Source organism: Quercus robur, chromosome 4 (assembly GCF_932294415.1).
Source record: "Quercus robur chromosome 4, dhQueRobu3.1, whole genome shotgun sequence".
NCBI classification, from domain to species: domain Eukaryota; kingdom Viridiplantae; phylum Streptophyta; class Magnoliopsida; order Fagales; family Fagaceae; genus Quercus; species Quercus robur.
Genome location: NC_065537.1, coordinates 14,890,401 through 14,914,129, shown reverse-complemented (window position 1 = coordinate 14,914,129; position 23,729 = coordinate 14,890,401). Strand labels below are relative to the sequence as shown.

Here is a 23,729-nt window from a genome sequence, read left to right as displayed (position 1 = left end):
AAAAACTCAAAATTTTCAACAAAGCCCCAATCCAATAGATTAATCAATGACCAAACTCAACCAACCATCGGCGGCGAGAGCTGTGGAGGACAACAAGCAAAGATCGGCGACTACCCCTGGGCAAGCAAAGCTTCAAATCGACAAGCAGAGGTTCAAATCGGCGAGCTCTGCGTCAGATCGGAATCGACTTCTTCTTCGTGACAAGAAGCAAAGATTGACGACTGTGGAGGACGAGAGCAAAGATTAGCGACTGCCCCTGCGCGAGCAAAGCTTCAAATTGGCGAGTTTCAACCGGCGAGCTTTGCTTCAGATCGGAATCACCTTCTTCTTCATTACAGGAAAAGAAAAAGAGAGAGATAGTGATAGGGAAAAAAAAAAAGAGAGAGAGAGGCACAGAGACGGGTCAGATCTGCAATGATGATACCGAAATGCAGAGAGAAAGGAAGAGAATGAGAGATAAGATAAAAAAAAAATAAATAAATAAAATAAAATAAAATAAAAAAAAAAAAAAAAAAAAAGAAAGTGAGGAAGAAATAGGGAGCAATAGAGAGATGGAGACCAGAGAGGAGAGAGAGAGAGAGAGAGAGCTGTGTTGCAGACGGAGAGAGATGTGTGTTGGGAGGAGAGAGAAAAGTAAATAAAATAATCAAAAGAATTATAACATTCCTGTCCATACGCTCTCATATTTGAGAGCGTACTGTAGCATGTCTCATAATTTTGAGACATTTAGCACACCTCATGAGGGGCTATTTTCGGTGTTTAGTGTGCCAAATGCCAAATATTTGGTATTTGGCACACCTGATGAGAATGCTATTACTGGTAGCTAAGCTGTAATTTTTTTTTTACAAATAGCCTCCCAAGTAATGCATGTATTTTGTAGTTTGATGCTAAAATATAGCATATTGGGAGTTTTATCCCCTATATTTTCAATCAACAAGTAAAAATTTAAAACTATAGATATATCATAAAAATGATCTCAATGGTTGATGCTTTGCTAACACATAAGTTTTATTTATGAAACTGAATTAATGATTGATTTATTGTATTTCTCATGTTTATTGACTTAGAGCATTCATGTCCCAGTTTGTAAAAATAAAAATAAAAATATCTATTTTTCAATTAAAAGAACTACTTTATCTATTTTACCAACCCATTTTACAACTCATAAAACATCTCAGTTTTTATTTTTAGATACAACTCATTAAAATATTATAAACTATCTTATCAACTCATTCTCTATCTTCTTTCCCATTTTCCACTTCCCTCGTTTATGTACTTCTATATATTTTTATGTATACTTTTATGTTAGCAACCATGAACTGCAATTTGTATATATACATATTTACTATTTATGTTTGCTAAAAACTTTTAGCAACACACACTTGGGTAAAGCTCAATTTGAGCAGGTGTGTTGCTAAAGAAGCAATTTGGGGCATTTAACACCCCCCCCCCCCCCCCCCAATGCTAATGCTCTTATGGTTGGTGATGTTCCTAATTTTTATAGAGCAAGTTCGATCTTTTTTAAGGGCATTTTGGTCAAATAAAATGGAATGGGCTTAAGGGCCACAAAACTCTTCACAAACACTAGTGTAAAGCCCAAAAGTAGCTCGCTAAATTCGTGGCTTATTGGAGATGACCAACCTAGCACACAAATTGAGAGTGTGGCCTGTGGCCTCAACCCATGGGTAAAGCCCAATTAAAAGGAAGGAAAAGCAATGGCCCACATAAGTCCAATTCAAATTTGATCAAAGAGGGACCATTTTGATGCCAACCCCTGGCCTTTTGCAGCCAACCAAACCAGATCAAAATTGTATTACAATTTGGGCCCACGGATGAATTCCAGTTGAGCTCACCAAATTCATAAATGAGTGGTGATAGTTACACATTGTATGTATGAAACAGCTAAAATCATGTCAAAATCACCATTTACAATTATAACTAAAATTCAAAACACTATTTCAACAAGTGTGTACAAGTCATGGTGTCAAAAATAAAACTTTGAAGCAACACTATGTTTTCTTTTGCCAACAATTGAACCCAAAAACAAAGGGGTGATGGATTTTTTTACCATTTGGTGAGCTTTTGTTAACAATTTCGTTATATGAACCCAAAAACAAACATTTTAGCTAAGTAGCATCTCAAGTCACTAATAGTCAAGTTCTAAGGTCGTAACAGCTAATGTGGATAAATAATCCATTTAGAACTCGAGTTTCGTAAAAGAAGAACAAAGAAGAATAAAAAAAAAGAAGAAAGCAGAGTTACAAATCTAGAGAAGTAAAACAGAAAAGAAAGTAGAGTTATAGATCTGGAGAAGAGCAAATAAGAAAGCAGAGTTACAAATCTGGAGAAGCACAAAGCACAGATCTAATTTGTTGATTTGAGGATCTCTCTCTCTATCTCTCTCATTAAGAGTGTGCATAAGTTTTGTATTTGTTCATTTCCTTTATAGAACTCAAGTCTTAAAGACTCGAGATGCTACTTAACTAATAAGTTTGGTTGCCAAGCTTCATAACAAAAATGTTAGAAAATTAGTTCCTCTCCTAGGGCTTGGAATACTTGAAGGACCCTAGAGCCCATGGACAATGTTGTGTGCACAACCAATTGTGCATGGGAATTCTGGTATACCTGCTAAACCAAAGTCATTACCACACACTTATCCTCACACCTAATAAAAGGATTCAGATTCAATCAAGAATTAAATATTGATTGTCCTAATTCATCAAAATCAGCTTGTTGGGGAAAGGAAATCCCTCTTAAAGAAGCATTTTTCTTAGCCTACAATGAGCTAATGACAAGCAACTGATTAAAAATGTCCAGTGAGTTTAACAAACCTTCACTACATTGAGCTGGTCTTTTAAGAGCACCAAAAAAATCTTTAAAATAGGGAATAACCTGAAAATTAAAGGCATGAGTCCTAAAATGAATCAGAGAAACATGGAATGTCAAAATTGCAGAAAAAATCACCCTTACATTCACATAAAAATCCTTATACCTCCATAAAATTTATGACTAGTTCAATAGATAGCTCAATATATTTCCTGTGCATTCTTAAAGGCACTAAACATAAAATAATTCCTTCTCCTCCATTACAATTCCATTCACTTCGATTTTAGCACTTCTTGTAGTGCTTTCCCTCTGTTGTAGGCTTGTTAAGCATGACACTCCGCTAGCCTTCTTCACCAATTGTGCAAACCAGGGTGGTGGATTCGACTCCCACAACTAATTCTAGGACCACGAAGAAAACCAATCAAGCACAAGCAAGTGGCAATCTAGAAAAGGACCACAACAATCTTGTCATGCAATCTTTGTTTGAGGAACCAACAACCGACACCAACCATTGATACACAACTATTCTATTGCTTGCCAATTAAGTAGTATTTTTCTTTGGGGTAACTTGAATATAGATGAGATTCTTTGGGGATTAAAGCTCTTTCTTTCCTTATATATGTCTCAATTGAATGGACTCGGTGTGACTATTTAACTTACTCAGCCATGTGTCACTAGCCAACGAAGCTTAGATATCAGGGTTAGATGTCTTACTTGGTCATACTCACTCAGTATTTCACTATGGTGAACCATGAGTAGATAAGTGAAAGTGTTAATTCGTTTTCAATTATGAACTTCAACTAGTGAAATTTTAAATAAAAAAATAAATAAGGTAAATCTCCACGTGAAACATTTGTAAAACTTCTTGAATAGTACCTTACATTCGATAGTGTTTCTGTCACGACATGAAACAAACTAAACTATGCCTCTACCGAAAAATGTAAGGAATTACATTGTCAAACTCATAAAAGGAAGAATACACAAAACGTTTTTTAACTACACACAATAATAAATTTGAAGAAAAATAATGACGAATTCTCATCGACCCTGTTTGATAGTATCACCAGGCATAGGTTTAGAAGCATTTGCTGGTGAATTCCCTACATCACCCACCATGCTTGTACTAGCTGATGATGATTTGAAATAGGTAGTATCAATTGCATCCTCACTGGTTACGCTGGTTATATCATCATATTTCCAATCTGTCAAATATCCTGGCCTTGAAGTTACAGTGCTCACTTCAAAATCTCCTGAGAGCATTGCCACGACACGTGACATTGATGGCCGCAATGTTGGGGATGCTTGAGTGCACAAAAGAGATACTCCAATCAGTCGTTTTACTTCTTCCTCATTGAATTCTGATAATTTAGAGTCTGCAAGATCAACTTCACGGTTGTTTTCATGCAACTGCCAAGCCTGAGAAAGATATATATGCTATCAGAGTAGCTTCAAAATGTTGTGTACAAGTGGTGGCAGTGAGTGATCCATTTGTTTCAATGAGACAACTTTATTCAAGTTCAGAATATAATACAAAAGTGGTGGAAGTGAGTAATCCAATATTCCAATTGTTTCAATGAGTTTAACAGTCTAAGTGTTCATAACATAGTATAAATGTATTGGTAGTGAGTATTCAACTTGTCTGAATGAATAAGACAACCAAGTTTTACTGGGGATCTAAATAGAATCTAGTTGTTATCTCTAAAGTCAACCACAAGCTCATCTTGTGAATCTAATTGCCACTCCATTAACACATTTTAAATGTTTGGTGACATATGGATGAGTGACACTGACAGGTCAAGCTTGACATATATTTCAATATCTAAGTGTGTAAAATTCAAAATCAGGAACATCACAAAATTATGAATAAATAAGGTAAAAAACAAAACCTATGTGTTATCTTGAATTTCATAAAATAACTTGGAAAGAGACCATTACATGGTATTTGGTCATACAAAAAGTAGGCTCTTACTAGCGTAGATTTGAGCATGGAGACCCATTTGATTTCCTATTATACTGCAAATTGGACTCATTTTGCAAATACTCTAAATAAGCAAATAAAATTACTTCACTTCCTTTAGATGTCCTGACTTTCCTCTTTATTTATTTATTGATAAATTATGATCCAAGCTTTGCTGGTACTTCAACTTTTGGCAGAAGCAAAAAATATATATAGTTGTGGATGGATCATGACTGTCATGAACCCAAAACACATATCTAAACAAAAATATATACTACTGAAACTTTTGGAAGGAAAAAAATCCATCCAATTAAAGAAAGATGATTGTCATGGGGCACTAAAATATTGTTCATACCCATTCAAGAAGATATATCTTTTCTTCTTCCAAGCTTGAGTCAGAATTTGGCCTCCCACTAACAAGCTCTAGAGCCACAACACCAAAGGCAAAAACATCAGCCTTCTCTGTAAGGTGCCCACGCATGGCGTACTCCGGTGCAAGATACCCACTGCACCAGTAAAAATCACATGCACAAATTAGTACTAATCTTACTAAGCCTCTAGGATCTTACATGCACAAAATAAAAGATTATGTAATTCAAAAAGACAAGGTGACAAACTAAGCCTCTAGGATCTTACATAGTCCCTGCAACGCGCGTGCTTATGTGGGTCTTTTTATCATCATAAAGCTTGGCCAAGCCAAAGTCTGATATTTTGGGGATGAGATCAGAGTCAAGCAGGATATTACTAGCCTTCACATCTCTGTGTACAATCCGAAGCCGTGACTCCTCATGAAGATAAGCTAAACCTCTTGCTACACCCAAGCATATATCGAAACGTGTTGACCAATCGAGATTCAAGGTTCTTTTTCCTGTCTCATGCAAGCATATAAATTAAATCTACATAGTATAAATAAATACTTACATGCTCAGTTAGCAACAGCAAAGATGTGTTCACATACCAAATAATGCTTGATCAAGACTTTTATTTTCTAGATACTCATACACAAGGAGTCGTTTATCTCCCTCAATGCAACATCCATACAGCTTCACAAGGTTACGGTGTTGCACAGCAGATATAGTAGCAATCTCAGTCAGGAATTGGTTCTTTCCTTGGTGTGATGTGACAGACAGTTGCTTCACAGCAATTACTCTCCCATCATTAAGTGTTCCCTATTTTATACAAAGTACCAAACAAAATATTAAAGAATATGTTTAAAAAATATTACTGTACATATAATTTAATCTATTATAGTAAATATAAAAATGAGAGTTTGGATAATTAGGATGGATGGCTTAATAGATGTAATTTAGACTTTTTATCTGATTGATGCTAAGTAAAGTCAAAAAATGTAAAACAAAACCACACAATACCCATTTATACATAAAATTTATATGGATAAATTTCAAAACAATTTGGTTTCTTAATGGTCAGTGGTCATCTTCACCATGAAATTGCCTGTCAATTTTAATCAATTTCAATTTTATGCTTCAAACCATTCAAGGAAAAGTATCAGGCAGGAATGACAGGTTGCCCGATATAAATGTTCTACAAAGCACTAGATTGTCTTCGTATGGTCAAAAACTTTGATTTTTAAAATAAAAAACTTGCTTTCCAAAGTGTTTTTACTTCCAATGATACAAGCAATACATCTGGCAAGCTATAAACTACCAGAAATGTCATCTTATGGATCCCATTTCATAGATCAGGTAACCAGCCTCACTAACGTCTAGAAAAGAAGGAACCAAAAAAAAAAACCCATTATTTTTATGCTCCTAGTATATACAATCTTGTTTGCTAATGACTTCAATTATTTGGTCAGAGTCTCATAATACTAAAACATTTTGGAAATTATTTATTTGTACCAACTGTGGTTACTCAAACTACAATACCCTCCACAAAATGTAATTACTCATATATTGGTTCCTGTGATTATCAAATCTAATAAACATCAACCAGAGATGATTTTTTCTTGACCAGTCCATTTTGAACAATCTTAAAAAACTACTCAAACATTAAGCCATCATCCATGACGATATTAAATTTCCATAATCATTAAAATGTAATTTGTCCCTTATTTTGATCAATTCATCACCCTCTATAAGTAGTTTGCTGTAAATAAGTGCTTTTTAATAACAGATTCACTTCTTGAAATTGCAATATAGTGGCATAAAATGGGTCTCATTTCATTGTACAATACTTTCTTTTATAAGTTTACCCAGTGTAAAGAGTAGCCTTAAAAAAAGGGGACAGAACCATAATTTTAAATATGTAACCAGGCCATATAAAGGGGAAAATGTGTAACAGATTTTATGGCATGGAAACTTAGAGAAGTTTGAATTTGGGAATATGGCCTGAATCAGAAAACAATTAGAAAATAGGTTGGTTCATTTGATTAAGAACTTTAAAATAACTTTCAACTCTGAGATTTGGCTAGGCCATTAATCAAGTCCTGGTGGGGTATAGTTCTAACATTTACATGTGGCATGATAATTGGCACCCAGATAGCCGTCTCTATCAAAAATTTAGGCATAGAATAGTGTATGACACTGCCACCTTATTAAATGCTAAACTCTCTAGTGACTGTGATTCTAAACAAGGCTTGGAATTGGAGCTATTCAAGGTCTGATGATCTTGTTACTTTCTCTATGTCAAGTGCTTGGGACCAAATTCGGCCAAGGACGCCAACTATCAATTGGTGGAAAATTGTTTTATTTGCCAAAGCCATCCCAAGGCATGCTTTTGCTACTTGGTTGGCTTTGAGTGATAGATAATTAAGTGCATGGTTAGTTGGGTAGTAAGTTGTGACAGTTTGTGTGTACGATGTAGAGCATGCACTGAAAATAGAGAACATATCTTCTTCAAATGCCCTTTTTCTCAAAGAAGTTGGAGGATAATTAAAAGATGGTGCTGTCAAGAAGGCCTTGATGATGAATGGGGTAATCTCATCACCTGGGCAGTACAAAATTGAAAAGGAAAAATCTTTAGGGCAGATTGTAGCAGGTTAGGCTTCATTGCTGGTATAAACCATGTTTGGGCTCAAAGAAATGCTGTTAAGCACCAGGGCACAGTGAGAACAAAGGAACAAATTTAGGATAAAGAATCAGGAGAAGTATAAAATTGAAAGCAAGGGTGTATATCCCAGCTCTAGCATCAACAAAAAATTCTGCGCCAGATGGGGTATCTCAGATGTTGTGTTTAAGCCTAAAGTTTGATCTATGTGGTGGTACAACTTTCCACCTGTTGCAGATTCTTCTTCTTGCTGATTTGCTAAGCGGATGTGCGGCTGTCTAGTTTTGCATTATCTCATATTTTGGTTTGTTAGTTGCTGGGATTTTGTCCCTGATCTGTTTATCTGGGTGGTCAATCTTGGTTGTGTAGTTTAGATATTGTTGTCTAGTTGTAGTTGGGAGTTGTTTGCTCTGTTATATCCCTTAACTGTTGTGGCTGGTTTCCAGCTTGTTGCATATGGATATAGAATTACTACTCTTCATTTATTTTTGGATCAATTTAGTAATTGCAACTGCCAGCTTCTCGCCAATCACAGGAACAAGATATCATAATAAGGGTGGCCAAGGAATTTCAAAAAAAAAAAGTAAAAATAAAATAAAAGGATAATATAAATGAAATAAACAAAAAGAAAAAGGGGTGATGTTGCACTCTGTGATTTGTTAATAGCTATTGCTTGGAATTATCAATAGATGTATAGATGTATATCAGACAGTCAACTTTACAGCAATGGCTTGGTTTCAGCCACTGAAGTTATTGATTAGAATATGGAATTACCTTATAAACTGGTCCAAATCCTCCCTCTCCAAGCTTATTATCAGGAATAAAATCTTCTGTAGCTGTCTTTAGTTCAGCATAGCTGAAAGTGAATGTTTTAGCATCTATTCCGAGGAGCTCTGCAATTTCAACATAAACATAGGTTGTAACACTGAATCCCTTTTCTAGTAATCAATTTGCTTGAGTGGTTATAGCAGAAAATTCAGCAACGTTTTTGTAAGCTAAATGAGGAACTATCCTTTTCTTAAGAATCAATATCATCAATGTGTTTTAGTCCAGAACGTTGTTGGACTGAAGCAGGAGATTAGGTAGCAAGCATAATAAATGGGAATCTGTATATAGCCTGGGGCTTCGTTGGCCACATAAATTATGTTTCTCCCTATTACTTATTGGTCATAAATGTCTGTTTGTGTGTGAATGCATATTATTCCAAGACATGAATAGAATGAGGTCTTAGTAAAAATGCCTATGTACACAAGAAATGATACACTGCATTTTATACTACTTAATATGGAATATGCAGAGGCCACCTCACTAGTCATTAATAGTGAGTACCATAGCATCACATAAACGAAAGAGTTCCATTTTTCTAATATGTTGAGAAAACTGAATGAAGTTTGACAACTATCATGTATATGTAACATAATTTTTGGCTTACCTTCATCATCATTGGTAAGTGGTTTTCTTCTTCGAAGAATATAGAAAACCAAGAAAACAGCCAGAAAGCTCAAAACCCCAACGCCAACAACAACACCCACAATCAGGCCGGTCCTATTCTTGTTGCTGCTTGTGCTTGGAGGTATGTTACTAACAGTGGGTGTAAATTCTATACCAAAGTAAGATAGTCAATAACATGGTACTAAAATGTGAGGAAATCAGTACCTAATCTTTCTAAATTGCATCTACAGTTTCTGCACTTTTTTACCTGGGGTAGCACTGATGGCTGAAATAGAAGGTCCATAAGTACCTTGAGCAGGTACACAGCAAGTCCCTTTTCCAGCCCAAAAGAGATGGATTTCAAGGTAGTTTTCTGATACCTGAACATTCTTATATTCCTTTGGAACAGCTACGAAAGAGGCACCACCGGCTTCCTTTTGTATGTCAAATTCCTTTAAAACAAGATTCCCCTAGAGTAAACAAATTCAAAAATTAGCAAAATAGAAAGGAATGAGGATAAGAGGAAAGAGGTCATTTTATAGGAATATTGGAGAGGGAAAACATCAAAGGTTTCATTCAAAATCCTTATCATGATTATAGACATATTTTAGATATCAAAACTATTTTGAGTTTCGGAAATAAATTGTAAAAAAAGTGAAGAAATCACAGAGGTAATGGTTGTACTGTAATTGACAAAAATTCAGAGAAAACTAAGAGCAAAATAGTTGGTTAAAGAAAACATGTGGAGGGGCAAAATAGAGAACTGCTAGTGGCAAATTTAGAATTGATTAGATAATTTCAATTGTAAATATGCATCATATTCAACAAAAATCTATATTGATGAATAAGACAGTCAATATATTTGTATCTTATACTCTTTTTTTGTAAAGAAATATAAACTTAGATTGCCATCATAATCCCTAGACACGATCATGGTGCGGAATTATTAAACTTCACAATTAACGGTTATCAAAGAAACTAACACTTATTTACTAGGGTGAATAAACTTTTTAGGCAATGCAAACTTCATTTTAAAGAAAATGCAGAAGTTCTAAAACAATTCTATAATATGATGCAGACCTGGATATAAATATCAAAGATACGCCTCCCAAGACTTTTCCATGAGTTAGAGTTTACAAAAGCTATTTCTGCAAATTGGAGGCTCACAGTGTAGTTTCCATTCTCGAGCCCTAGGCCATAGTATCGTAATGATGAAGCAGAGAGTCGAGCTGTTTGGAACAGCTCTGAGTCTAAAGTATTTGTGAATTGAGATGACGAAGAACTTGTATACGAAGGACTATTGGTCCCACTAAAATATCCAACATTGCTAACTGCCCACCTGTCTGTGTCAACCACATAATATGTAGCTGGACCAAGTGTCTCATTATCCCTCTCATACACAATCCCATTAGAAGAGGTAATTGGAGGACCTCCGCACTTAATTGCAAACTCAGAATCTGAAAACAAATATATATAAAATAAAAAAACATTCATTGATGTGTAAGCTCAAAAAAGGTAATTAAATTAGTGCATTCATAAGTATGCCACACATTTCAATAGTGTACATGCTTGAATTTAGAATCCTGATCAGTAGTCTGTTATAAAAAAATCAAGAATGTAGGTTGAAAAATAGTTTAATTATCTGTATTTGAATGTGAGACTTAGTTCTAAGCACAAAATATTGACCTATTCAAACCCGATCTTTTTAAATACTCTTTTAATGATCGCCAGCATAGGGTTCTTGGTAGAGGTTCACAGACCTTGCAATTTTTCGTTAAAGTAAATCACGATGCCATTTAAAATTACTGTATACTAAATTGACACTGGAATGTAGCTTTGATGCATTTCCAATTTAGCCTTTAAAAAGACAAGTCCAATATTCATGTGTACTAAAAATTTGGACTGCATTATTGTACCATGTCCATATCAATATTTTGTAAACATCTAAAGTTTCATCACTTCGTATTCTGCTTAGAAGCACCAAAACTAGCGTATAATCTTCTTGCAGTTTGGCTTCAATACTTGCGAATGCTTTCCAATCTTACAATCAGGTGTGATATTTTAAATTGTACTTACATCTTCCAGTGCCTCGATTGCAAGGAAAACCCCGTTGAAGACAGCTCAATCCTGAAGGCAAAACACTAAAGCAGAACAGAAATGCACTTAGGCATGGAATGTGTAATTCAACGACATAAAACATTAGCTATTAAAGCAGATATATCTAATTGATACAAATATTATAATTAGGATTAAGTTTTCACTCATGTAATGAGAAATGATCTCTTGGCAATATGCTCATAAGCATTCTCCTAAGAATACTAACTCATCATTGCCCCATGATGAAAGAGGTTTCTTTAAATGAGTTACGACTTGTGTTTTCCCAATGTAAGGCATTATTTGCAATCACAAGAAGTAAATATATATATATATATATATATATATATATGAAATTGATCATGAAGAGAAACATATAGTATCTAGGTAGAAGTGGTGTTTTTATTTTTACTTTTTTTTTGGGGGGGGGGGGGGGGTGTGGGGAAGAGAAGGGAGGGGTAATTTAATCAAATGGGCTTTGATAGTCCCCATTACTCTCCTAGGTATCAAATAAGCTAATTACACTTCATTTTTATCAATGTTCTATATCAACAGAACATATAGATTAGGTGTCATTTGACCATGTAAATAAGATGATATAACCAGGCCTGACCCATTCTAATTATTATTATTTTATTTATTTATTTATTTCTTTTGGGCATATTTTGGTAATTGATGAATCTTGAGTTATTGGAGCCAGAAACTCCATTTCTCATGCACAAAATATCCATATGTGCGGCTTAAGAAAATATTTTCTACTTCTTCCTTTATCTGTTCAACTTCCAAAAATTTTCTTTTTCACTTCCAAATATTTTCCAGCCTTCTCCAAAACAAACACTATCCCTACCTATCCCAAAACCCAACAAATCTCAAATTAGTTTGGTATCAAAGCTTTTGTCCTGCATCAGATGCCTAAATTCACTCCTTTTAATAAACATGTAAGTAATATACATTGCTAGACACCAGCTAATTAATTTCTATCTATAATATAGATTTTTCATTAGTAATTTCTATCTATAATTTACTTCTAGTAAAACATTTTAATTCTCTGAGGTAGTGAGTTAATGATAATTCACACTCCATGTAAAGTTCCAAAATATTTGAGAGGATAAGTTACCATGTTGAAAATCATGGCTATTAGCTTCTAACAGCTTCACTACTTTAATTGACAAGACTAATAACATTTTAAACTTGATTAGAAACTTGTTTCATTATGGTAAAACTCAAGATTTTAAATAAGAAAATATAGCATCGAGAAATTTACCTGCTGTTTGAACTTTCTATTGTGAAATTGTTGGCAACTAAATTACTGCATATTATACAACATAAGATCTGAATGTCAGTTTTTATTCAAGAGTAGCAAGTTGTAGAATATTAGAAGCATATATATAACATAAATATTTTCAAATACAATAGTATACATACAGTTGTAAATTTTGTTCGCTGACCCAAGAAGGAAAGCTTCCCTGTAAATTATTGTAAGACAAATCACTGCAATCATAACATAATAAGGATGTTAGATACATGATCCATTCAACTGGTAATCAATCCCATGTTCAGTACTAAATTACGCATTAGTCAATTCACGTTGATGCTTTGAAACAAAATTTTGAAACCACATTATTCAAAATCTAGGACCTCTATTTTTCTATGTTTGCTAATAATGCCATGCTTGTTTATGCTTTTAGCTACACATGGAAATCCATGTATCTAGCATGACATTACTCTTTTATGAGACTATATGATTAGGACATTACAATTAATCCATTGGTGATACAGCATTTAGTCTTTTCTGTAATTGCTTGCTTATTGATATACAGAAAATACCCTCCCCACCCACCCCCCCCCAAAGAAAAAAAGAAAGGGAACATTTCCATCATTTTCGAGTAATTGCTAAATTATTACATGGAGATCAAATCTTTGATTAACCTGAGTGTGCTATAACCTCCAAATGTAAAAGCATTTGCTCCATAAGATTGTTATAGCTCACTACATATAAATGATCACTTAGCTCATACAAGATTTTGGATGCGGTACCCAACATTTTTCTACCAAAATACTTGACATTAGATTGAATATAACTCCTTGTACATATGCATCGGAGATTCAAAATATCCTTATACAAATTAGGGACTTTTTCAATTAAAAAGCAAATTATTAGACACCACCATTTTAAATGTATCATAATGTTGTAAAATGCAAGTGATGTCTTTATGTACTTACATGTTGCGAAGAGATCCACTTTTTTGTGGAGGCACAATGCCATTTAACTTATTATTTCCAAGAAACCTGATAAAGAAGGTAGTAGTACATGCTTCAATATAATACAAAGTAATATTGGAATGTATAATATGAAATTAAGAAAATTAGGTATATTACAAGTAAGAGAGCGAACTCAAATTGAAAAGCGCGTTTGGAATCTGTCCTGTTATATTGTTGAAGCTCAAATCCCTAAAAAAGTTAAACAATATTATTATAATGTACTAATAACAAAGCTATTATCACATGGTTGTAATACATAAAACTAGTTATCTACAAGAGGTAATTAACAATTATAATCTTTATACACTATCCTAACAATAAAGAAGGAAAAAGAAAAGGATAGAGAAAAGATGAGATAAGTGAAAAAGAAATAGGTTGAATTTGAAATACAATGAAGTGGCCCCTTATCACATAGTTACAAACAGGGTGAGTTCATTTTGCAAGCGAAGAGAAATCTGATAAAAATATCACTTAAATTTACCATTTAAATTTTAATACAGGAACCCTACATAAATTTCTTTCTTCAGGTTGGAGTTGCCCAACCTAATAAATAGCAAATATGTTCTCAGTTCCATTGCTTTGAGCAGCAATCAAATTCAACTTAAATTACAGCACCATGTATATCTAAAACTCTAAAGTCACCCACCAATGGGCATTACTTACAGCTGTGACAACTTTTGGTATTCTCCTATATTTGATGGAATTGAATCAGAAATGTTATTATTCCTCAGCACTCTGCAACAGATGCAACTAAACTATTATGTTATATTCTGGAAGAGCAACAAAGAAGGAAAAAAAAACATGGATATTCATAATTAGGAATCTGAAACATAAAAACTTGTTTTCTTACAAGATACTTAGAGATTTCATATTTTGTATAAATGCCAGTGAAGAGCTCCCATTAGACAAATCACTTATTCTCCTACAATAATATCAAACATGAGCTTGTAAGCTTTACAAGATTTGCGAAATACAAGTAAAAGTAACTAGGAGATGTAGACACTCACAACTCCGTCAGAGAAGTCAAATTGGAAAATGTTGAGGGTATTGGACCTTCTAAAGAGTTTCCTTCAAACTTCCTACCAAAATCATTTTGGAGTAGTTAATCATAAATTGTGCACAAATGCATCTCTTCTGTAGAATGCACAAATACACACTAAAATTTTATCAATAATAACTCTTACAATAAATAATGTTACTTTGACTTTGCAATGAAAATTGAGCCTTATCAAGCATGATTTAGCAAGAAGCAAATAGGATAGGGCTAACAATATTGTCTTACAAGGTAGTAAGCTTCGACCAATTCCCAATGAAGTCAGGTATCCGGCCCGTTAGTTCAGTGTCTGAAGCCCACCTGATACCACAAATATTTCCTCACACAATCTAATCACAATTTTTTGTTTTTATATTCATCATTATGTAAATTTTAGAAAGTTTGTAGGTGAGAAAAGAAGTAGTAAGCTAGTTCTTACATTGTCTTAAGGCTTTTTAAATTAGCAAACGTCGAAGGAATCGCACCACTAACTCCAGAACTATCAAAGTAGCTGTCAAGGCAAAAAATTTACATGAATAAAATTATATTGAAATCCTATCCTCAACTCAAATAAAAATTTAGTAGTAACAGTTAATGAACTTAACAACCAAAGGAAAGGTCTCAAGCCATCGTTAGATTATTGTTCAAGCTGCTGACTTGTTTAGAACAATTTTCACAATTTCTCATGATAAGTATCTTTAAAATATATCATTTTCACCATATCATTTCTGGCTGTTAAAAGTATTTGACTTTATCATGTAAAATGTATTTCTAAAAATTATGATTACATTGTTTTCTGTCCTAGGATAAAACAGATAATGTTGCATTTGCAAAACCTTGCAATACGGCATATGAGATTTATTGGCACAAAGTTCTTATAATCTCGAGCGACCGACAGGATATTACTAGAAGCTTTGCTAGAACCATTTCTAGTCTACCTCACCTAGCTATAAAATACAATCAAATAGATTTTCATAACTTACACTAAAAATGGAAGGCTTTATGGTACTAGAACTTACAGCTGTTCTAATTTCACTAATGTCCCAAGATCTGGAAGAGAACCAGTGAAGTTGTTTGTAGAAAAAGACCTACAAAATTAACAAGTAGAACAATATATGAATTATTATTTATAAACAAGGACTTGATTCTCTTAGGGTGCAGATCATCAAGATCAAGTATGTGAGATATAGAATTCCAGCCCCCAAAAAAAAAAAAAAAAAAAATGTAAAATGCAGAAAGCATCAAAATAGGTGTACAATTGCATCAGGGTGACTTCTAAATTCATATTTTTGTGAAACCCTTCTTCATTATTTTTAATGGGAAGTCACACATGCATCCTATTATTAAGGGAGGAAGAAATGCCATTTGAGATAGACCTTATCACAAAACCCTTCTTCAAATAAATTACAATAAAAGAATGGTTGAAACAACATCACCAAGATGCCACATAGATGGCTTACAAATTTTGAATGAGGGTAACTTACAATGATAGTAAATTTGTAAGATTTCCAAGTTCCTTTGGAAGTGTCCCTGATAATGCATTGATGCCAAGACTCCTAATTTATTAAACATCAAAGGAAAGAGAAAGGTTAGCTAACATTAGACGTACAATATCCTTTGAGTTTCAAACCAAAACTGAGACAGGCTTACAGGTATTGCATGCGATATAGTTTGCCGATGGATGCAGACAAGTTACCAGTCAAGTAATTTTGGCCCAAATTCCTGTAAGAAATATTGGAAACATAGCACATTTAACAGAATATAATGAAAATGAACCATCCTAGAAAACTAGTACACCACATCTACTACAAAATTCAATTGGTTTACATGACGCAGTACACTTTCAAGGTATAAGTTCAATCCTAGCTTACATGAAAAAGAAGGTAAACTATATTCATGCAAAACACAAGTAAACAAACATATCAAGAAGATATCGTACAGATTGAAGAGGAAAGTCAAAGTCCATAGTTCATCTGGAATAACGCCAACAACATCCAAGGCATAAGCCTTCCTGTAAAAGGGAAAAAGAAATCAACCACAGAAAAAAGATTTATATACTGAAGATGCCCAAGATATTTTGAAGAGTAGTTTCTTTAACCTACCAAATTTTGCAACACTTTCAAGGATTTAAAAAAAAAAAAAAAAAAAAAAAAAAAAAAATTGAAAAAAGGGGGGAGTATCATATGAAATAATTGTGCTTCAACTTGTACATGAATTTAATTCATGGATCGCAAAAACTGTAAGCTTAGTAAAGGTGGCAAATTGAATGATTGCTCAAGAATATTAGTAATTAATATCATAAATGCTCTTTGCAAGCACAATGTTTACATATAATGGCAAGTGTCCAATTAATGGCCATATACCCTAGTGGCATTCTGCTCCCTTCTTATGAGTTTAGATCTGAGGATCAAACTCAAATCCCCTTAACTTGCACTTTGCAAAAAATAATACATATTGAGGCCCCATCTGATAATCCTTTGCAAGGATTTAGATTTTATTCTTTTGTTTGTGCTAAATGCATATCAAATTGTGCTTGTATACTCCAATGGCATAAAATTCATGGTTCATTGTACAAAACCACGCTTGTACTAGTGAAATGTGGTACAAGGAGAAAATGAGCATAGGAGAAGATAAAATTAACCATCAATATATAAATCCAAGAAACCACATGAGGAACTTTTAAGTTATAAAACACACACTTGTGTTGCGTGCACACACAAAGAACTTATCTCTTCAATTTTTTTTTTAATCAATTCCTTTCCCCATTTCAGCACTGGAACATTGAGTTCAAGTAAAGTTCCCATTTCATATTACCATGTGAATTTATAAAGTTGACACATTTTATCTTTTCATTTTTGGTCATCATATAGATGATTCATACATGAGATTTTCTTTTAAGAGGATATTATGACAAGGCCTCCTTATGATGTCTCCATGACCTCGCCTTAGTCCTTAGGATTCTATGGCCAATTTCATGCAAAACTCAATAATTTCAAAGCGCACACATCCATCATAGGTATTGGTTTGACCAACAGATGCCACCAACTTAAATTGGTGCATGAAGATATATTTCATCAAAATTTTAAGCAGCAAAATATTTTATCTTTTATGCTCAAATTTGATGGTATGATGTTTGTATGACATTACATGCTCAAAAACCTTTAAAATAAAGGACAGAACATGGGAAGCACCATGAGGGCACACCCATGGCAGATTAGATCTTCTAATTAGAAAAAGGCTTGACTTGGGTAGCAAAAAAATTCTCGTTTGTTTGACTGCTCTCTCACACACACGCGCACACACACACATATGTATATTTAGAGGGAAACACAAAAACACCACTCCTCCCACACACACAACCCCCCCCCCCCCCCCCCCCCTCCCCCTGAGTTTTAATGTTACAGTACTGAACTCCATGTGTATCATTTTATGTGAAAACCATAGACATCCATTAAAATAAAAGATGCATTGCTCATGTGATGACACCTGTCAATATTAACTATATATTCACATAAAGAAATACCATAGGGGGTTGTGTTAAACTCAAAATCCTCAAGAAGGTAAAATGTTACATAATTAACAATTTACAAGTAAATTGTATGCCGCAAGGGGTCTAAGTTAGGTTCACTTTAGAAATATCCACCTCTATACCCAACAAACTAACAAAATTCTCGATAATTAGTTGGTGTATGTCAGATGGAGGTAATACACACACTCGGGAGAATAATCCAGAGCTTGAGGTGCTCTAAACAGCCTCCTTAAATAAATAAATAAATAAATGCCTGGTCCAATAACAAAACATGAGGATATATATATATATATATATATATAAAAGAAAGAAACGTACAAGTGGGTAATGTGGCAAGTAGAGTTACTATTGGCAGAACAGTCACATTTGATGAAGGGGTTGTATTTTGTGTCATCGAAGCTGGTAGAGTCGATGGCTGCTCCACTGCATGGTTCCCCACTTACATTCCATTGATCTGAATTTGCAGAGATACCCCATTTTTGAAATATTGTATTCAATGCTGTCACTGCAATCATATTCACAATTAAACATCATTGTGATCAATCTGATATACACCCTCCAAAATTGCCACCGTTTAAAAGTATAATTTTATTTAGAAAAAAGAGTGAAATTTATAAAATTATTATACTAAAAATGGTAAATTGCAAATTAATTACACAGGTTTCACCCCACTGTTAGTTTGTGCTTTGCCAAATCAGCCCTAAAACTACGTCGTTTTAGTGATGACCAAGTGAGTAGCTAGCACAATTAAAACTATGTCGTTTCAGGTCTAAAACTTAAAACACAAACCTGTAGTTTAAACGACAGGCCAAACTCTAAAATTAAAAACATAAATAAACCACGAAGATGGCAGACCTCATACCTCCCTAACCCAAACCCCACGAACCCAGGCGGCGGCGGTGAAGGCTCTAGGCAGCAGCTCCGCCGATAGTGAGCTGTTCCTCTTTCTCTCTGTTTTCGAATTTGGCTTTTGTCATCTTAGTTTGTTGATGTGGGTTGCTAGATCTGCATTCACGAATCACTGGGCCATAAACAAAAATGACGTCCACCTTTGTTGGTTAGCCTTTGCCGCTGCCGCTTGGGTTCGTGGGGTTTGGGTTAGGGAGGCCTCGGCTTGTGGGGTTTGAGTTAGGGAGGTATGAGGTCTGCCATATTTGTGGTTCATATTTTTAATTTTAGAGTTTGGCCTGCCGTTTAAGCTATAGGTTTGTGTTTTGAGTTTACGCCTGGGATGAAGTAGTTTTGATTGTGCCAGCTATGCATTTAGTTATCACTGAAACGCCATAGTTTTAGGGCTAATTTGGCAAAAATAAAATACATCAATATGATGATGTGTTACTTAACAGTAGAAACTAACGGCGGGAGGTTAATTGCTAACAGAACTAACTTCAAGATGTAAAATTAAGTTTTTGAAACTTTAAGATATATAATCTAATCAACTCCAAACTTCATGATGTAATTTGCTATTTACCCACAAAAAAATAAATAGCTTATGTTTATTTTGAGCCGATCCCAAACAGAAAAAAATAAAAATGTTGTGTTTGTAGAAAAGAACTTTCTAATCATTGATACCCATCACAGATTGAACCGTAAAATAAATCCCACTTAATTAAAAAATATCCGGATTGTCCAAAACTATTAAATCTACCAATATTTTCCTAAAAAAAAAAAAAAAACAAATGGATCTGCCAATATTTTTTTATTTATTTTAAGAATTAACCCACTTTTAAAGCGTGTAAAAAAAATATCAATCAGTGAATGATGTTTTTTTTTAAAATGAAAAAGTGAGTAAAATCCATGTAACATAGATTTCTTTTTCTTTTTTCTTTTTTTTTTTGGTCACTATAAAGATTGATTGAATTAAAAAAAAAAAAAAAAAAATTCAATCAATCTATATAGAGACCCAAAAAAAAAAAAATCTTTCATAACTTTTTCTTTCTTTTTAAATTACTAGGGTGGTAGCCTTTGAAATTTATATATATATACACAGAGAGAGAGAGAGAGCATCGCTCATAGCTGTCTGATTAATTAGTTAAATATGTAATTATTAATTTATGATGTACCCAAGCCTCACTAATACTACTTAGTATTTACCACCACCCCAATAATGTAATGGCTGACCCCAAAAGTAGCCAGCACAATGGAAAAGCTAAGCTAGCCATTGAAATGATGATAATATCAAAAGTACAATATCTACCTTGCACTTATCAGCATGATTCGTTGGTTTGGGGCTCTTATTAATTTCATTCATAGCTAGATTTGCAAGCTATAGCACGATCAAATTCTAAAAGCTAGCCTTTTATATATTACTTCAAGTTTTGTACTCAACAATTATAAACAAACACAGTTTTTGGCATTCATTGTTTATTGATTGGATTATAACCCAAAAAAATACAAAAAAAGAAGTTTCGTATTGCTCTTCATATGTAACATATGCAGAAGACAAAAAAAGATCTGATCAGCCAAGAACATTAATATATGTAATAAACTGTGTGTGTGTGTGTGTGTGAGAGAGAGAGAGAGAGAGAGAGAGAGAGAGGCACACCTTCAGCAGGATCTGTAGCAGCTTGGGTTTGATTTTGAGCTTGAGCTAACTCAAAAAGTTGGCCAAAGATGCAAGCAACACAAAAAGCTAAAACTAGAAGAGGTGATGATCCTACCATGACTGACTTCAATTTTTTCTCTATATGGGATTCATTAACAAAATAGAAGTGCATTGAGAGATATTACAAAAGGGCTAGAGAGAGAGAAGAATAGAGGAAGATAAAAAGCTTCTCATACAGATATGCAAAGCCACCACACCAGACCATCTACTCTGACTATAAATGCATTTCTTACAATATACAAATTCCCATGTTCAATTATCCATTAGTAAATAAACTAAACATAAAAATGCCAATATCTAGAAACAGAAAGTTGACCATTGTTTATAAAACACTACATATATAATTGATAAATTCATGCGGTTTATAGAACACTACAACATGCCCCACTGGCGCCCCTAGCTATTGGCAACTTGGTAGCTCGAGATTCACAAACCGGACCCTATTGGTGGCAACTTGGTAGCTAGTAAGTATAAGTTGTATAACTTATAAGGCATTATTCACAACTTGGCATCTAGGCTCTTTTCTCTAGTCATGACTCGTTGGCATTGACCTTGTTAATTGCTTTTCAAATGTTGAATTTTCTTTTATTCATAGAAAGGGAATGTATCTGCACATTTGTTCGCTCGCTGGGCAGTTCTTATAAACTGGTCTAGGCCAGTTAATTATTTTGTTAATTACTTTGGTAATGTATCTACACATTTGTTTGCTCAATGAGCAGCACTTGTAAACTGGTCTGGGCCAATTCTCATCTTCAATCTGCCTTCTCATGTATTTCAGGCCTCTGTTAGAGATGGTTCCAAGCCCAATTTTTGTTTCTCCCTTGTTTCAGGTTGAGTTTTTTGAATAATAAAGTATTTATTCAGCAAAAAAAAGAAAAAAAAAAAGACAATTGTTAATAAAACCATTTTAGAAAAATTTTGACATAACTTTTATAAAAAATATAAAAAACCGTCAAAACAATTTTTGTTTTTCTTTTCCCATAAAAGAAATTTTAAAAAAATTTCTTCAATTAATACTCTCAAGGCATCCGTTTACGTTTCCCCTCATTTATTTGTGCAAGTCTCAGGACTTGATCATCATGACCCTTAAGATCATTTGCATTGCAAATTTTTTTTCATTATATTTTAACGTAAAAACCTACGTTTTTATTTTACATATTTATTTTTCAAAACATCACACATCATATTATCTATTTTATTCTATATTTTCCTATTAAAATATTAACTTTTCTTGATTTTTTAAAGGAAAATGTGAAGGGATGCCATAAGGGCATTGGTTTAGGAACTATTTTAATAAATTTTTATAGAAAAAAATGATTAATTATTTTAACGGCTCTTCATATTTTTCATGAAAATTGTGCCAAAACTTTCCTAAAATGATTTATTAACAATTGTCTTAAGAGCAACTATTAATCAACTGTGCTATTTCAAATGTCATTTTAATACACTAAAACCTACTTTATCTATTTTAACACACCACTTTACAAAAAATTCTACATCATATCTTCTATTTTAGGATTAACACATTAAAATAATATAAACAAACCAATAAAAATATTGATTTATTTATTTCACTTTATCACTTTATCATTGTGAAAATTACTTGCTCAGTAGAAGTTATAATGACTGAGGTATAATTGTGGTCCTTGTGGATTATAATTTCTCCTCTTTAGATGTCCATCAGTGTATGGTAATTTTATCTTCTTTATATTCCTTATCATGCTCTTTCGGATCTTCTTTGGATGAAGTTGCGACTATAGCTATATCTATAGTTAAAGAGTCCTCAAATGACTTTAAAGAGGAGAGAGAGATAGAGGGTGATGGGTGAGAGAAGAGAAGAAGAAGAACATATGATCATACAGTGCCATTGATAGAGCAGTACTGTAGCAAATGCCAATTTTATTTTGGGCATTTGACACATCTAATGAGGACTGGTTTTTGGTGTTTGGTTTGCCAAATGCCAAAAATTTAGCATTTGGGACACCTAATGCTAATGTTTTTAAGAGCATTAGTATTGGGGTGTAAAACCCCAAAATGGCTATTTTAGCAACGCACACTCTCAAATTAAGCTTTACATGGGTGTATATTGCTAAAAGTTTTTAGCAATTGTGAAAGCAAGTTTGTATTTATTTCATACTCTCACTTCTCTCTCCTCTCTCCTCTTTGACTCTCTCATTCTTTGTCTCTCTCTCTCTCTCTCTCTCTCTCTATTATTTTATTTTATTATGTTGTATGTAAAAATAAGAAATGGGATGTTGGTTATATTATTAAATGAGTTGGTAAAATAGGTAAAGTAGCTTTTTAGAGTGTAAAATATGTATTTTTTTAGTAACCTGGATGTGAATGCTCTAATATACTATTTAGGGTCAACTACATGTATTCTTTTTCTCATTTTATTATATCCGAAACTAGGGAGAGTTAAGGACCAAAACTGTAATTCTTTTTCTCTATCTTTTTGTAAACTCAAAAAGTTTTAGATAGTTATTTTTTACCCTTTACGTGATGTAGATTGTAGAGAGCTCTCTTTATAGGATTGAATGAGACTAGATCTAGTTAAGTGTTCTAATAGGAATTATTTCTCTAATTTGCTTCCCTGGGCCTAACACACCAAGAATTCTTGTAGATCAAAGTTATTGGTAGCCAATCAAGTAGTATCCTTCTTTGGTGTAACTTGAATACAACACAAGATTGTTTGGGAAATTAAATCTCTTCATTCCTTGTTGGGTTATATATAGACCCCAGTAAATTAATTCAATCACCTAAGTTGATTAGATTAAATTATATGCAAATAATGTGGAGGCACAAAAAATCACCAAATAATCTAGAGTGCAATGGAAAATAAATTTGATATGGTAATTTGTTGACTAATGGGGAAAACATTCATAAGGCAAAAATCTCATTAGGTGATTTTCAGATCACTACTCTCAAGAATTACTAATCAAAATCAAAAGATTACAAGTACAAGGAATTTTACCCCTACCCA

The 23,729-nt window shown here is 33.6% G+C and overlaps 1 protein-coding gene across 2 annotated transcripts; it reads right to left on the bottom strand.

The window, feature by feature from the left end:
• Nucleotides 1-3,654: 3,654 nt before the first annotated feature.
• On the bottom strand, nucleotides 3,655-20,904 carry LOC126720660 (probable LRR receptor-like serine/threonine-protein kinase At1g56140). 2 transcript variants are annotated; one of them, XM_050423398.1, is made up of 24 exons: nucleotides 20,687-20,903; nucleotides 18,460-18,646; nucleotides 16,552-16,623; nucleotides 16,263-16,334; nucleotides 16,097-16,168; nucleotides 15,632-15,700; nucleotides 15,052-15,123; nucleotides 14,862-14,933; nucleotides 14,587-14,658; nucleotides 14,430-14,501; nucleotides 14,243-14,314; nucleotides 13,697-13,768; nucleotides 13,541-13,606; nucleotides 12,743-12,808; nucleotides 12,582-12,626; nucleotides 11,300-11,364; nucleotides 10,304-10,680; nucleotides 9,492-9,693; nucleotides 9,225-9,392; nucleotides 8,567-8,685; nucleotides 5,742-5,952; nucleotides 5,420-5,651; nucleotides 5,139-5,289; nucleotides 3,655-4,242 (listed from the first exon to the last, which is right to left on the bottom strand). In XM_050423398.1, the coding sequence occupies exons 1-24, from the start codon at nucleotides 20,856-20,858 to the stop codon at nucleotides 3,865-3,867; spliced, it is 3,156 nt and encodes a 1,051-aa protein (XP_050279355.1). In that variant the 5' UTR covers nucleotides 20,859-20,903; the 3' UTR covers nucleotides 3,655-3,864. The 2 variants fall into 2 exon arrangements, with proteins under 2 accessions (XP_050279355.1, XP_050279356.1); XM_050423399.1 differs by lacking the exon at nucleotides 15,632-15,700 and having other exon boundaries at nucleotides 20,687-20,904.
• Nucleotides 20,905-23,729: the final 2,825 nt, after the last annotated feature.

Excerpts from the sequence above, each read along its gene's own strand:
- LOC126720660 (XM_050423398.1), bottom strand. The coding sequence starts at position 20,858 with ATGCACTTCTATTTTGTTAATGAATCCCATATAGAGAAAAAATTGAAG. Across the intron at positions 9,694-10,303 it reads TCTTTGATATTTATATCCAG|GGGAATCTTGTTTTAAAGGA; the intron begins GTCTGCATCATA and ends TGTTTACTCTAG. Across the intron at positions 4,243-5,138 it reads AGATATATCTTCTTGAATGG|GCTTGGCAGTTGCATGAAAA; the intron begins GTATGAACAATA and ends TATCTTTCTCAG.